Source organism: Saccopteryx bilineata, chromosome 7, assembly GCF_036850765.1.
Source record: "Saccopteryx bilineata isolate mSacBil1 chromosome 7, mSacBil1_pri_phased_curated, whole genome shotgun sequence".
NCBI lineage: Eukaryota > Metazoa > Chordata > Mammalia > Chiroptera > Emballonuridae > Saccopteryx > Saccopteryx bilineata.
Genome location: NC_089496.1, coordinates 32787332 through 32800643, shown reverse-complemented (window position 1 = coordinate 32800643; position 13312 = coordinate 32787332). Strand labels below are relative to the sequence as shown.

At 41.7% G+C, this 13312-nt stretch overlaps 1 protein-coding gene across 1 annotated transcript in view; it reads right to left on the bottom strand.

Moving 5' to 3' along the window:
• Window positions 1–5914, bottom strand: part of SCIN (scinderin) — a 77925-nt gene extending 72011 nt beyond the window's left edge. The window contains exon 1 of the mRNA XM_066239699.1: window positions 5634–5914. Coding sequence (XP_066095796.1) covers window positions 5634–5832 — 199 coding nt within the window. The 5' untranslated portion in view covers window positions 5833–5914. The remainder of the gene's footprint in view (window positions 1–5633) is intronic.
• Between the last annotated feature and the right edge of the window lie 7398 nt (window positions 5915–13312).

The window sequence follows — 13312 nt, the reverse complement described above, 5'->3', positions numbered from 1 at the left end:
TGTAAAACATAGATTAAAAGGGAGGTTGAATAACTAGGTTAATCAAGGAACCACTCATAATTTTTTAAGAAAAGAACTCTTACCAAGTTAGGAATGCAGGGGAACATACTCAACTTGATAAAGCGCATCAATGAAGAGCTCACAGCTAACATAGTTCTTACTGGTGAAAGACTGGATACTTTCCTTTAAGACTGGGAACAAGGCAAGGCTGTCTGCTCGCACCACTCTTACTCCACATTATACAAGAAATTCTAACCACTGCAATGTGCTAGAAAGAGAAAAGCACAGAGATTGGAAAAGAAGAAATAAATGTTTTTATTTATAAATGAGAGGATTGTCTACCTAGAGAATTTTTAAAAATCTACAAAATAAATAAATTTTTATAAACTTCCTGGTCCTAGCCAGTTGGCTCAGTGATAGAGTGTTGGCCTGGAATGTGGATATCCCAGATTCAATTCCCGGTCAGGGCACACAGAAGAAGTAACCATCAGCTTCTCCACCCCATCTCTCCCCCTTCTTTCTCTCTTCCTCTCCTGCAGCCATGGCTCAACTGGTTTGAGTGCATAGCCTCAGGCTCTCAGGATGACTTTGTGGAGCTTCCACCTCAGGTGCTAAAAATAGCTTGGTTGTAAGCATGGCCCCAGATGAGCAGAGCAACGACCCAAACAAGGGTTGCCAGATGGATCCTGATCCCGGGTCAAGGCACATGTGGGAGTCTTTATCTCCCTTCCTCTCACTTGGAAAAGAAGAAAACAACAAACAAACAAAAACACCTCCCAAAATAAGTGCATTCAGCAAAATTGCAAGATAAAAATTAATGATAACAAAAGGCAGTCCCATTTTTATATAGAAGCAATGCACATGAAAAAATTAAAATTATAAGCACCATACCATTTATGATAATGCCAAAAAAACTAAGGTATACATTTAATGATACAGGTACATGATCGATATGCTAAAAATTAAAAAATGGTGTTGAAAAGAAACAAAGACCTTAATAAATATAAAGACATAGTGTCATGGATTCTAAGACTCAATGTACTGCCTGACCTGGGGTGGTGCAGTGGATAAAGCATTGACCTAGAACACTGAGGTTGCCGGTTTGAAACCCTGGGCTTGCCTGGTCAAGGCACATGTGGGAGTTGATGACTCCTGCTCCTCCCCTGCTTCTCTCCCTTTCTCTCCTCTCTAAAATAAATAAGTAAATCTTGAAAAAAATAAGACTCCATATACTCAAGATGTCAGTTTCTCTCAAATTGATCAGTAGGCTTAATGCTATTTCTAGCAAAATCAAAGCAAAGATTATTAGAGTATATGAGCCTATTATAAAATTTATAAAATTTTAGACCCTAGAATAGCTAAAATAACAGACAAACAAAACTAATCTAGGAAAAATTACTCGATTTGACATTAATGTCCACTAAACAGCTACAGTAATTAAAACAGTGTGGTATGGATGCAAAGATAGACACGCAGATCAGTAGACCACGTTTCCCCCAATGGTAACATTGTATAAAAATGTCCTGTAGTTTAGTATATTACACTATACTAAAGTATTTATATAATCATGTAAGTATAGTTCAGCACTGACTTCCACAATCGGGATTGACAGTGATACAAGGCACTTATTTTTTCACATTTCCCCAAACTTACTTGTTCTCATCTGTGTATTTGTACATTTAATTCTACATAATTTTATCACATGTGTATATCCACCTTACTGTAAAAATATTGTATAATTCCATCACCCCAAAATCCCTTACGTTGTCCTTTTATAACGACATCTTCCTTCCCCCTGTGTCACCCTGACCTTGCTCTATCCCTAACCTCTGGTAACAACAAATCTAAAACTTTGTCATTTCTTTTTTTTTTTTTTAATTTTTTTTATTTATTCATTTTAGAGAGGAGAGAGAGGACAGAGAGAGAGGGGAGAGGAGCTGGAGGCATCAACTCCCATATGTGCCTTGACCAGGCAAGCCCAGGGTTTCGAACCAGCGACCTCAGCATTTCCAGGTCGACGCTTTTATCCACTGCGCCACCACAGGTCAGGCAACTTTGTCATTTCAAAAGTGGTATATATCAATAAGTAAAATCGCACAGTATAGAACATTTTGGCATTAGGTTTTTTTTCTCACTCGGCATAATTGCCTGAGCATTTATTTGCCTTTCTATATCAAAAGTTTGTTCCTTTTTATTGTTGAATAGTAGTCCTTGATACTGATGTGCCTCGATCTGTTTAACCAGTCACCTGCTGAAGGACACTGGAGCTGATTCAAGTTTTTGACTATCAAATAAAGCTGCTACAAATACTTGTGTATAGGGTTTTACATAAATATAAATTTCATCTCTCTGGAATAAATGTTCATGAATGCAATCCCTGGGTCATATGGTAGTTGCACATTTAATTTTGTAAAAATAAAACTGTCAAACTTTTCCATAATAATTGTACCCCTCTTTTTATATCCCCCCAAAGCAATAGAGAAAAGTCCAGTTTCTCAGCATTCATCCCAACCTTTGTGTTAAGTTCCTTGTGTTGTATGTTGTACATTGTAATTCAATTCTTTGGATTCCCAGTGCCTTACATAGAGCATAGCACAGACTAATTGTACCTCGAGTGTTTGATGCTCTCAAGTATATCTATGTAAAGTTTAAAACTGGCAAGGCAAAATGGTGGACGTTTGTAGCATAGGTCTCGGGTGTGACAGGCAGTAGCTTCATCAGCTAGCCTTGTTCTCAGACATGATGCTATAACCCAAGAACGCGGATGCATTTAAACCACTAGCCACAAGAACGCGGATGCATTTAAACCACTAGCCACAAGAACGAGGATGCATTTAAACCACTAGCCACAAGAACGAGGATGCATTTAAACCACTAGCCACAAGAACGAGGATGCATTTAAACCACTAGCCACAAAGCTGAGATGTTTAGGAAAGACTAATGCAATACTTTCAGTCATGTGCAACAAATTCTTACTTTGTAAATAAAAAGAAAAGTAATGAAATAAGCTGAGATATGCAAGAGTATTATTGAAAGACAATGAAAGAGACAGCAGGAAAGATGACTCTATTCTCCTATTATATGTCCCATTTCTTCCTTTTTTCCCTTTATTCCTCTTCCTTGACCCGTTTCTTTGTTTCTACCCTATGCACATTATTCAGCTCAGTCTATTTTTAAAATTGATTTGAGAGACAGAAGAAAGGAGAGGGAGAGAAACACTGGTTGGTTGTTCCACTTATTTGTGCATTCATTGGTTATTTCCTGCAAGGGCCCTGACTTGGGAGATCAAACCCACAACCTTGGCGTAGCAGGACAACACCCTCACCAACTGATCTACTCAGCCAGGGCTCATCCCAGTCTAATTTTAACTTCACTCTCTTTCACCTTCCTTCCAACTGCTTTCCTTTAGTCTCACACTTTCTTTGTCCTTGAACTTCCAGCTCTTTCTTTTGGAACTTTCTCTCAATCTCTCCTATTCATCCTCATGAATTCATCAGAGTTTAGGTCTTACAGGGAAATATTCTGGATGAAATCCAGCCTGCTTCAGGGAACAGAAGTAGGAAGCGCTGCTGGACGATGCCATCGAAATGCCTGTGGACTATTTTACTCTAAACTTTTCCATGTTCCCCATGATCTCGTCTTGACACAAGATCCCTCCCAATTACCCTCGTTTTCCTCTTCTCTGTCACGACTTCTCTGTTTCCCCCTAACCACAGACACTGAGTGTCTCTGTCACAGCGCTTATCACATTTTATCTGTCACATCGTGTTTTGTCTGAGTGCGCTTTTGAGCTAAATTTTCAGGGAAGTTTCATGAGGAATTCATATGCAAAAATGCCTTATACAATGCTGGGCACATTGAATAATTACTGAAGAAATAACATTAATTAGCACTAACTGTTAACTTCAGTTTTAGCAGATCTTTAAGATCATAAAATACTTCTGCCCTAAGCATTTTTTATTATATTTTTTGAAATTGGTGAGCACTAAATGAATAATTAAGAATTAATAATTAATAACCTTAGACAACACAGTGCTTAAAGACCTTATTTGAATAAGAAGGAACCTAGAGCATTAAAAATTCTGTAGTCAAAGCCCTCTTGCAATCTCCTGACAAAGTCAAACTCAACTGTTGTTTACAGCAAGATATGAAGTCCTTTCACATTTCAATTCACCAAAATGGCAAATGCATGCAGCATTTAAGACACTATTATTCCTTCCAGATACAAGTTCTGGGTAGAAAGACCAAGGTGAGGACATTATTATTCTATCTGGCTTCTTTCATTCATGAACATGGTTATATATTAAGGTTTCCTTGTTTTTCGGTATAAAATAGTAATATTATTTATATAATGGGAAGCCAAAATAAGTTTGGAACTCAGCTTCAGCCCCCCAAGCAAGCACAAAGTTTTAATAATAAATGTGTAATCAAAACAGTCCTTTCTCCCTCCTACGTATCTGTCATTTGAGCATCTGCTCCAAGTGGTGAGTAACACTGAAAACATTGCTTCTACAATTTTCTTTCTTAAAACCTTCAAATATTAGAAATAAAAATAATGGCTTTCAGGGTCTTCAAAACAGGTATGTGTCTGTGGTTTTGGTGCGGTTTTCCCATAAGCTCAGAAATAAAACTAAAAATAGGAAACCCAAGTCCACGGGAGGCAAGCTGGTTTTCAAAGCAGTCAATGAGGCTCAGATAATCGGCACGTTGTTAGATGGGGTGTGCCCACTGGGGCAGGATCTCACAGGGAGAGGCTGGACATTCAGGATGTTTACGAGTAAAAGTAGAAGGTGGAAAAAGTAGAACACACAAGGCCCAGTGTCCTGAGAGTCTGGCGTGAGTGCAGCTCAAAATAATTATACGACTGAAGGAGCCGTTTTGTTGCAGAGTGTCCTGGTTCAAATAGATAAATAATAAATTCAAAAATAATTATAATAGCGCAGCTCATCTAAACCCATACACAGGTCATAGAAAGCTATTTTATTTATATGGACAATATCTGCATTATTTGTTTCCTGCTTCTATCCAAGGTGTCCAGTATCCTAATTAACGGGAATGTTAGCCACACGTGCAAGCCGCGTGGTGCAGGTGGGATCGTGATTTTACCCGCCGCAGTTAGAGAAAGGCAAGCTGGTATTCAGGGGGTAAAAAAGAATTAATAAACAAACAAAAGGATTTCTCGCCAGCTGCGGCAGATGCCCACAAACTTGTTCGACTTCATCTCCTGCCCGACAGAGAGGCCAGGACTGAACATGCCGCGGTGCGCGGGGCGTGCCAGCGCGGGGTTGCCGAGCAGCGGCTCCGGCAGGGAGCGGGGTTTGGCGCTGGAAGGTGGAAAGAGGGAGGAATGAGTCCCCGAACCCGGGAGACGCACAGGGCAAAGGGCAGAGTCAGTGGGGTAAGACTGCCCGACTGACTTCGCGGAGCCCTGCGATGGCAGCTGCGGACCCTGGCGGGGAGAAGGTGGCCAGCCCCCCCAGGGCGCGGCGTGCAGCTGGCGCCAGGTCGCCAGGTCGCCCCGTTGCGCCTCCTTCTCCCCAGCAGGCGAGCCTCAGCGCCCCGCGGCCGCGCCCCTCCCGAGCCCGGGCGCGCCCAGGTCCCCCAGGTCCGGTGTCGGTGTTGGCTGCCCTTACCGAGCCAGAAGTGCAGGCGGTAGGTGTAGCCCCGGCACGCCTTGGACGTGTGCAGCACCAGGTAGGCGTCCCCGACGTAGAAGTGGCCGTAGGCGCTGTAGGGCACGGGCACCAGCTCCATCTTCTCGATCCTCCAGATCTGCAGCCCAGCCTTCTTGCCCGCCCGGGCGAACTCCCGGTGATACAGTTCCTGGGCCATGGCTCGGGGCACGTGGTTCTGAGAGGGGACCTGGCTGACCCGGAGTTGGAGCGAACCGAGAGCGAGAGCGGCCCGAGGGACACCGTTGGCCGCACCTTTATAGGGCTCGCCCTGCGGGAGGGCGGGGCGGGGCGGGCCGGGAGGGGCTAAGTGCCCAGGCGGGAGCCGCCCGCACGGAGAGGGGAGACGACTCCTTCCCAGCGGGAGCGCAGCGCCAGCCGCAGCACTCCCACGCCCTTCCCCGGGGCAGGAGGGAAGCCGAGTCTCAGCATTGGAGAGATTCGGAGGAAATATATAGAAACTCCTAGAAGTGCCTTCTTCAAGTTAGGACGTTTTTTCCTGGCAACAGATGGAGATTAACAATAAAAACCACGGCGCATCGTTTAGAAAAAATTGACTGTCAAGGTAACCATCATCCTAATTGTCAACGCCAGGATTTCATGGGTCACTCTCCATTCTTGGAGGCTGAAGTTTCTCTGTTTTGATCTTTCCCCTTGGAATATGCCGTGAAAAACAACACGTCAGGTTTCCTCGGAAGGATGAAAACCTGGAAGGCTGGTGGTTTTACTCGGGGGATAGATCTCTGTAATCCCCAGGGGTTCAGGGCTGTGGTTAAGCTCTTTGCCACCTGCCTCTTCGGCCAAGAAAGTTGTTGGAAAAAACTGTGTCCTCCTGGAGCGTTCTTAGGCTAGGCTGTTTGAGACTGTGAAATTATGCGTGGCCTGCCTTGTGAGTTACCTCTTACCTGGCTTCAAAGTGCCACCTTTCTCATTGTTTTCTATATTTTGCATTTACTTACCTGCACCTGAAATGGCAAAAGAGTTTACTGTTACTACTATTAAAAAAGCAAATCGGGCCCTGGTTGGTTGGCTCAGTGCTCGAGTGTCAGCCTAGCATGTGGAAGTCCTGGGTTCGATTACCAGCCAGGTCACACAGGAGAAGTGTCCATCTGCTTCTCCACCCTTCCACCTCTCCTTCTTCTCTCTCTTCTCCTCCGGCAGCCAAGGCTCCATTGGAGCAAAGTTGGCCCAGGCACCGAGGATGGCTCTATGGCCTCTGCCTCAGGCACTAGAATGGCTCTGGCAGCAACCCAGCAACGCCCCAGAGGGGCAGAGCATCGCCCCCTGGTGGGCGTGCTCAGTGGATCCTGGTTGGGTGCAGCATGCGGGAGTCTGCCTGCCTGCCTCCCAGCTTCCAACTAAGGAAAAATACAAAAAAAAAAAAAAAAAGCAAAGCAAATCGTTCACCATATAAAAGAGTAAGATGATTTTTATGCATGTACATTTCCCAAATTACAAGAATTCCCAAAAGTCAATAATAATGTATAATTCATTTATTTTCTTAGTTTTTAATAGGTATTACATGACCAGGGTAAAAAATAAAAAATACAAGATGTGCCTAACCAGGCAGTGGCACAGTGGATAGAGCATAGGCCTGGGACACTGAGGACCCAGGTTTGAAACCCAAGGTCACCAGCTTGAGCACAGGATCGCGGGCTTTAAGTATGGGATCATAGATATGACCCCATGGTCGCTGGCTTCAGCCCAAAAGTTGCTGGCTTGAGCAAGGAGTCACTGGCTCTGCTAAAGCACCATCTCCTCAAGGCACATCCGCGAAAGCAATCAATGAACAACTAAGGTGCCACAACTATGAGTAAGCTTCTCATTTCTCTCTCCCTTCCTGTCTGTCCCTCTCTCTCACATTCTCTCACTTAAAAAAAAAAAAAAAGAATGCAATAAAGTTTATCTACATTTCACCTGCCACTTTTAAAAAATCTGGAATTGTCCTGTTTTCTGTGTGTTATCGGTATAGATTGAGATCCTAGTTGATAAATATCATTAGCTACATTCTCTCATTCCCTCCTAAGCCAGACAATGAGAGACAGGTACAGAAGGCTTGTTTCACAGATAAGGAAACTGAGGCTATGGAACTTGTCAGAGGTCACACAGCTGGTGAGTTGACAAAGAGGAATCAAACGCTTTGTGTCCAATGTAAAGGTACGCTGTTTGCCAAAACTTCATCTTTCAATACAAACTATTTGGCCAAGATTTGTTCATATAAGTATATATAATATTTTAATTTTTTACTGCTTGTTCCTAGAGAGGCTTCTAATCGAGTGTGTCGCATGCAGCAAGAAGTTTAATTGTGACATTGTCACTGAGTCATTGTATATCTTGGTTTCCTTATCTGCAAAGTAGAATTCATCCTTTTCCTCCTGCTTTTTCTAGGGAAAATACAGGAGAACTGGTGCTCTGCACTTAAGATAAAGTTATTAAGTTCAGTTTCAGTTTTAGTGATAATTTCTTTCCTTTTAGTGAAGAAATAAAAATAAGAGGAAGTAATTTCCTTTTAATGGAAGAATAAAAAGAAAACTCTGGTATAGATACATGTCTGGAATGTACCTAAGAAGTTAGTAATCGAGATCAATCAACACTATTTTGAGGTAGTATTTTAAAAACTTAAAATTAATGGGAAAAATTATGATAAAAATATGCAAACTTCAAATAAAGGCAGAATAGTTAATAGTGCTGCACAGGACCATGTTGGGGCAGAGAGGCCTTAAAGGAAATACTAATCTTCCTTTACTTAAAATCAATATTTGGTTTATTTTAGGCATTAATCTTGATATTTCAAAACATATTGCATTAAAATAATATTTATCTTGATTACTAATTTTCTTCTTTGCCACCCCCCCTTAAATGTTGTGCCTGAGGCAAAAGCTCACTCCTGTCACACTAGCTCTGGGCTAAGCAACCTCCGGACTCGGTCTTGCAACAGCTACCTGACTGATCCTGCCAAGGTCAAGTTCAGCATGCTCAAACCATCTCATCATTCCCTCCAAACATGTTTCTCCAACTCTTCCTAATTTCACTAACAGCATGATTTCATTTTGACTCAGAACTCTCAATTTTTCTCTATATTCATTCAACTAGGTAGGGTGTCTGGAATGTTTCCCAAACCCATCTGAGCTGCCCACTCTCTCTTTTTTTTTGGACGGAGACAGAGTCAAAGAGAGAGGAACTGATAGGGATATAGGGACAGACAGACTGGAAGAGAGAGAGATGAGGAGCATCAGTTCTTTATTGTGGCACCTTAGTTGTTCATTGATTGCTTTCTCATATGTACCTTGGCCAGGGGGCTACAGCTGAGTGAGTGACCCCTTGCTCAAGCCAGCGATCTTGGGCTCAAGCCAGCGACCCTGGGCTTCAAGCCAGCATCCACTCTCTTGTTATTTCCCTGATTCCCATCTTCAGAAGAGACATGCATTGGAGTAAAATGACCTAGATTACAGTCTAGACTCCTAGGTTGACTCCTACCCACCCCTAGTCCTTGTCAGTTGATAAGCCTGGATAAGTTACCTAACATTATTCTGTCTCATTTTTAATGACCGAAAGTACCTTGTAGGATTGTTGAGAGCATTAACTAGGTTAATAACTGTGTAGTGTCAGCTTGTTCTGGTCACCACACAACAGCCAATAAGTCAAGTGATAAAGAATTGGGCAAAGAAAGCAACTTTATTCAGAAAGCCAGCAAACCGAGAAAATGGCAGACTAGCTTCCTAAAGAATCATCTTGAGAAAGTACAAAATCAGGTTCCTTTTATGTCAGGGGAAGTGGGGAACCGAAGGGGTTTGAGGTCAGGCGGTGACTCATGACTGTCGACAACTGGACATCAGCGAGGGTCTGAGGAGGATGTTGAAACTTCAAACTGGTTTCCATGGTCTCAATCACAAAGTTCCTACACATCTTTGATAGGCAGTCATTATTTTTGTACATACTTTAAATATCGGAGAGGGGCATGAGAACTATACAAATCAACTAAAGTCAAAGTTAAGCCTGGGGCCTGCTACGTGCTGCCTGACAAGGAGCTCGCTGACTGGAGGTGCAAGCAGAACACGAGAAGCATCCGGTCAAAGAAAATTCCTGCAAAGATTGATTAATGGCTACTCACCCAACCCTTGCCTCATGGTTTACCTCTACCATAAAGGGAAAACACAGGGCCACAAAATATACCTTGTAAAGGTTAAAGTAAGTCTCAACCTTTTTCCATTCTCTTCTTTCCCATACCAGCAATTTTCCATAGAAACGACAAAGAAAATAAGCTCATTTTTTAAGAGAGGTTGGGGTCTCTCTGCCTTCTCTCGTGAGGGAGAGTCCGCCGCTCTGTCTGTGGGGTGTCTTTTGCGGCCGGTCTCTCTTCCTTCTCTGGTCAGAAGAGTCCGCTAGCTTTTCTTACTTGTTCACTCTTCTCAATAAAACATGCTTTTCCACTTTAACCTCTCGTCTGGCTCGAGTCTTGAATTCTTTCCTGCTTGGAGCCAAGAACCCACTTGGCTCAGGGCTTGATTCCCGCTAGGGACTCATCCTGCCTGCATCGCCTTCCTTATCTCCTTGGATCGGAGGTTTCAATCAGGGAGGTTGTTTCAGTCATTTCTAGGTTACAGGCTAGATTCTTTAACGATAAGCATATCTATATGCTGGACTAAGCGGAAGTCACTAACTGCCATGTCAGGCTCAGCAAGATGGAGTCAGAAAGATGGGTGATTTTACTCTTTTCATTCTCGTACAAGTATAAGCCTGGAATGGTGCCTGCTTATACTAAGTGACAGTAAACTCAACTGAGGTTGGTGAGTGGTTAATTTACTTCTTCACAGCTAATCCTACAAGAATGATATTTCCAAGTCTAGTTCAGGTAAAGACTGTCAGTTTCCTATACAAAAAAGTTCTATAAAGTCAGATGCCAGTTTCCTTTCTATATGTTTTTCTCTCTCATTTCCTAGGTTCTCAGAAGGAGATTATTTTCTCCCCTTCATGTTATTGCCCTTCTTCCATTATCTGTCTGTTGAAGTTTTGCCAATTTTTAAAAGGTTTTAACCAAAGACATATGTCTTTATCAGCAGTATTCTCCTGGCTTCACTAAATTTCAGCATCTGCTGTGCTTCCAATTCCCTTCGTCTGCTCTTGCGTTAGAGCAGTTACTGCACTCTGACGCGTGTTTTCTCTCACAAGGTTGTAGGCTCACACAGAGACTTCTGTCTCATTCTTTTATTTCCTGGCTTTATGGCAATACATACTGAAAAGACGTGGTTGAATAGTTGATTTTGGATTAAATTACATTTAAAAATAAATTAAGTTACCAATCCTCTCTCAGTTCAGTTAGAAACAGTCACGGTGAATAAGTCTTTAACTAAAAGTCAGAAGGTTTGAGGTGTGGGGCCTGTGGTTAAATTCAGGATAGGTGTTCTTTTAGAACGTTAATGCCCAAGGGGAAATGTTATATAGTTTAATACTGGAAGTGAATAACAACGTTAAATAATTGATTCATTGTGCATGCAGTTTACTGGGATGAGTTGGTAAAACACGCGCGTGTGCGCGCGCGCGCACACACACACACACACACACACACACTCAGTTGGCTTCACATACTCTTCATTCCCCAAGTAGTAGATCTTAGAGTTGAGAAGGTCTTCTTTTATTTCCATCACTGCATTGTGACCACAGAGTTGTTGAAATTAAATACATGAGAAAGACAGGAGAAACAGGAAGTGTACTTTTGTCCTAGGAGAAAAACGTGCTGCAAGTGTACTCTTTGTTTGCTTTCCTTTGATTATAAATAATGAAAGAATATAATTAAAAATACATTTCTTGTACTGGTAGTCCTCCAAGTAACCAGTTTTGTCATTCCAAAACTGTGCTTTTTGGTTTTTAATTTTTTTAATGATTTTTTTTACAGAGACAAAAAGAGAGAGGGAAGCAGTGATTTGTTGTTCCACTTATATATGCATTCATTGGTTGATTCTTATATGTACTCTGGCCAGGGATCAAACTCACAACACTGGATTGTTGGGATGATGCTCTAACCAACTAAACCACCAGGCCAGGGCCTGGGATATTGATTTCAAGCTAGTTATTAAGAAACAAAAGTCTCAGAAAGAATGTTTGACCCTCCCTTCTTTTCTGCCTAAGAGATAAAAAAAAAAAAAAAACCCACAAAAAAACAGGAAAGAAATCTAACATATTCACCATTAATCTGAGTGGAGTGTGGTGGTGGGGCCTCTAGCAGGGGTCTCTTTGCTGGATTACCTCCCCCATCACTGCTTTTGGGTTGCCTAGCAAAAATGTACCTATAGGTTCCTTCTCAATTACCTGCAAATGACCATTTTCACCTCTACAAGCTAAGACCACATCCCCACTTTTGTCCTTTCTCCAAAACGTCATGTATACTCAATTTTGCCTCACTGTCTTTGGAATTTTCATGTGCATGTAAATTTCCCATGCATATGGATTAAAAATTTGATTTTCTCCTCTTACTCTGTCTCTGTCAAATTTGATGTATATTAGACCAACTAGAACTTAGAAGGTAAAAGGAAATGTATTAGTTTTTATCTTCCACATCCTGCTAAATGTTTGTTTTACCAAATTATTTAAAGACTTAAGCATAGAAACTAGAATTAGAAAATTTGAGTGCTTTGAGGATTAAAAGAGATAATGTATGTATGTCAAAGCCTTGGGGACACAGTCAATAAACACGGTTAGTTAATAATCAGGGATCCTGAGCCTCAGTACTTATCAAAGCTATGGGATGACTAAAAGAGAAATCATTCTCTTAAGGAAGTGTATTTTCATCCTTCCTCTCCATACTAGACAAACTAGAACGTGTGTTTTTTAATTCACTTTCTTTTTAAAGCCTCAGTTAAGATGTAGGACTTTCACTTTCACTAATGAGTCACTTTAAAATTATTCTATAACTCTAAAGATATAGTCATGGCTCAAAAGTAAGGTGAAAGTTTTAATAGTCTTTAATGTCTTCTTACCACAGCAGGTTAATTCAACACTTTCTTCGTATATTTGTATTATATACAAAATAATTTATTATCATTGTTACTATTATTATGTAGGAAATATCTAACCTCTGTAAGATTATTGAGAGGACATCACCATCACTTCAGGAGTTAGAGAATGCTTATGATCAAAAGAAAGGTTGAGAATCCAAGGTCTCATGAAAATTTATGATTTAAAAATGACAATTTTAGCTTTGAGCTTATATTAGTATAGGTAGAAATCTGTTGGTAATTCTGATTTTAAAATATAAAATTGAGCCTGACCAGGTGGTGGTGCAGTGGATAGAGCATCAGCCTGGGATGCTGAGGAAATGGTTCTAAACCTTGAGGTTGCCAGCTTGAGGCAGGCTCACCAGCTTGAGTGTGGGGTCACTGGCTTGAGCGTGGGATCATAAACATGACCCCATGGTTACTGGCTTGAGCCCAAATGTCACTGGCTTGAGCAAGGGGTCACTTACTTTGCGGTAGCCTCCGGGTCAAGGCACATGTGAGAAAGGAATCAATGAAGAACTGATGCTTCTCATCTCTCTCCCTTTCTGTCTATTTGTCCCTATCTGTCCTTCTCTCTGTCTCTTTCTCTGTCACACACACACAAAAAAATTAAACATCCAGCTACCTATTATCTATCTATCATCTATA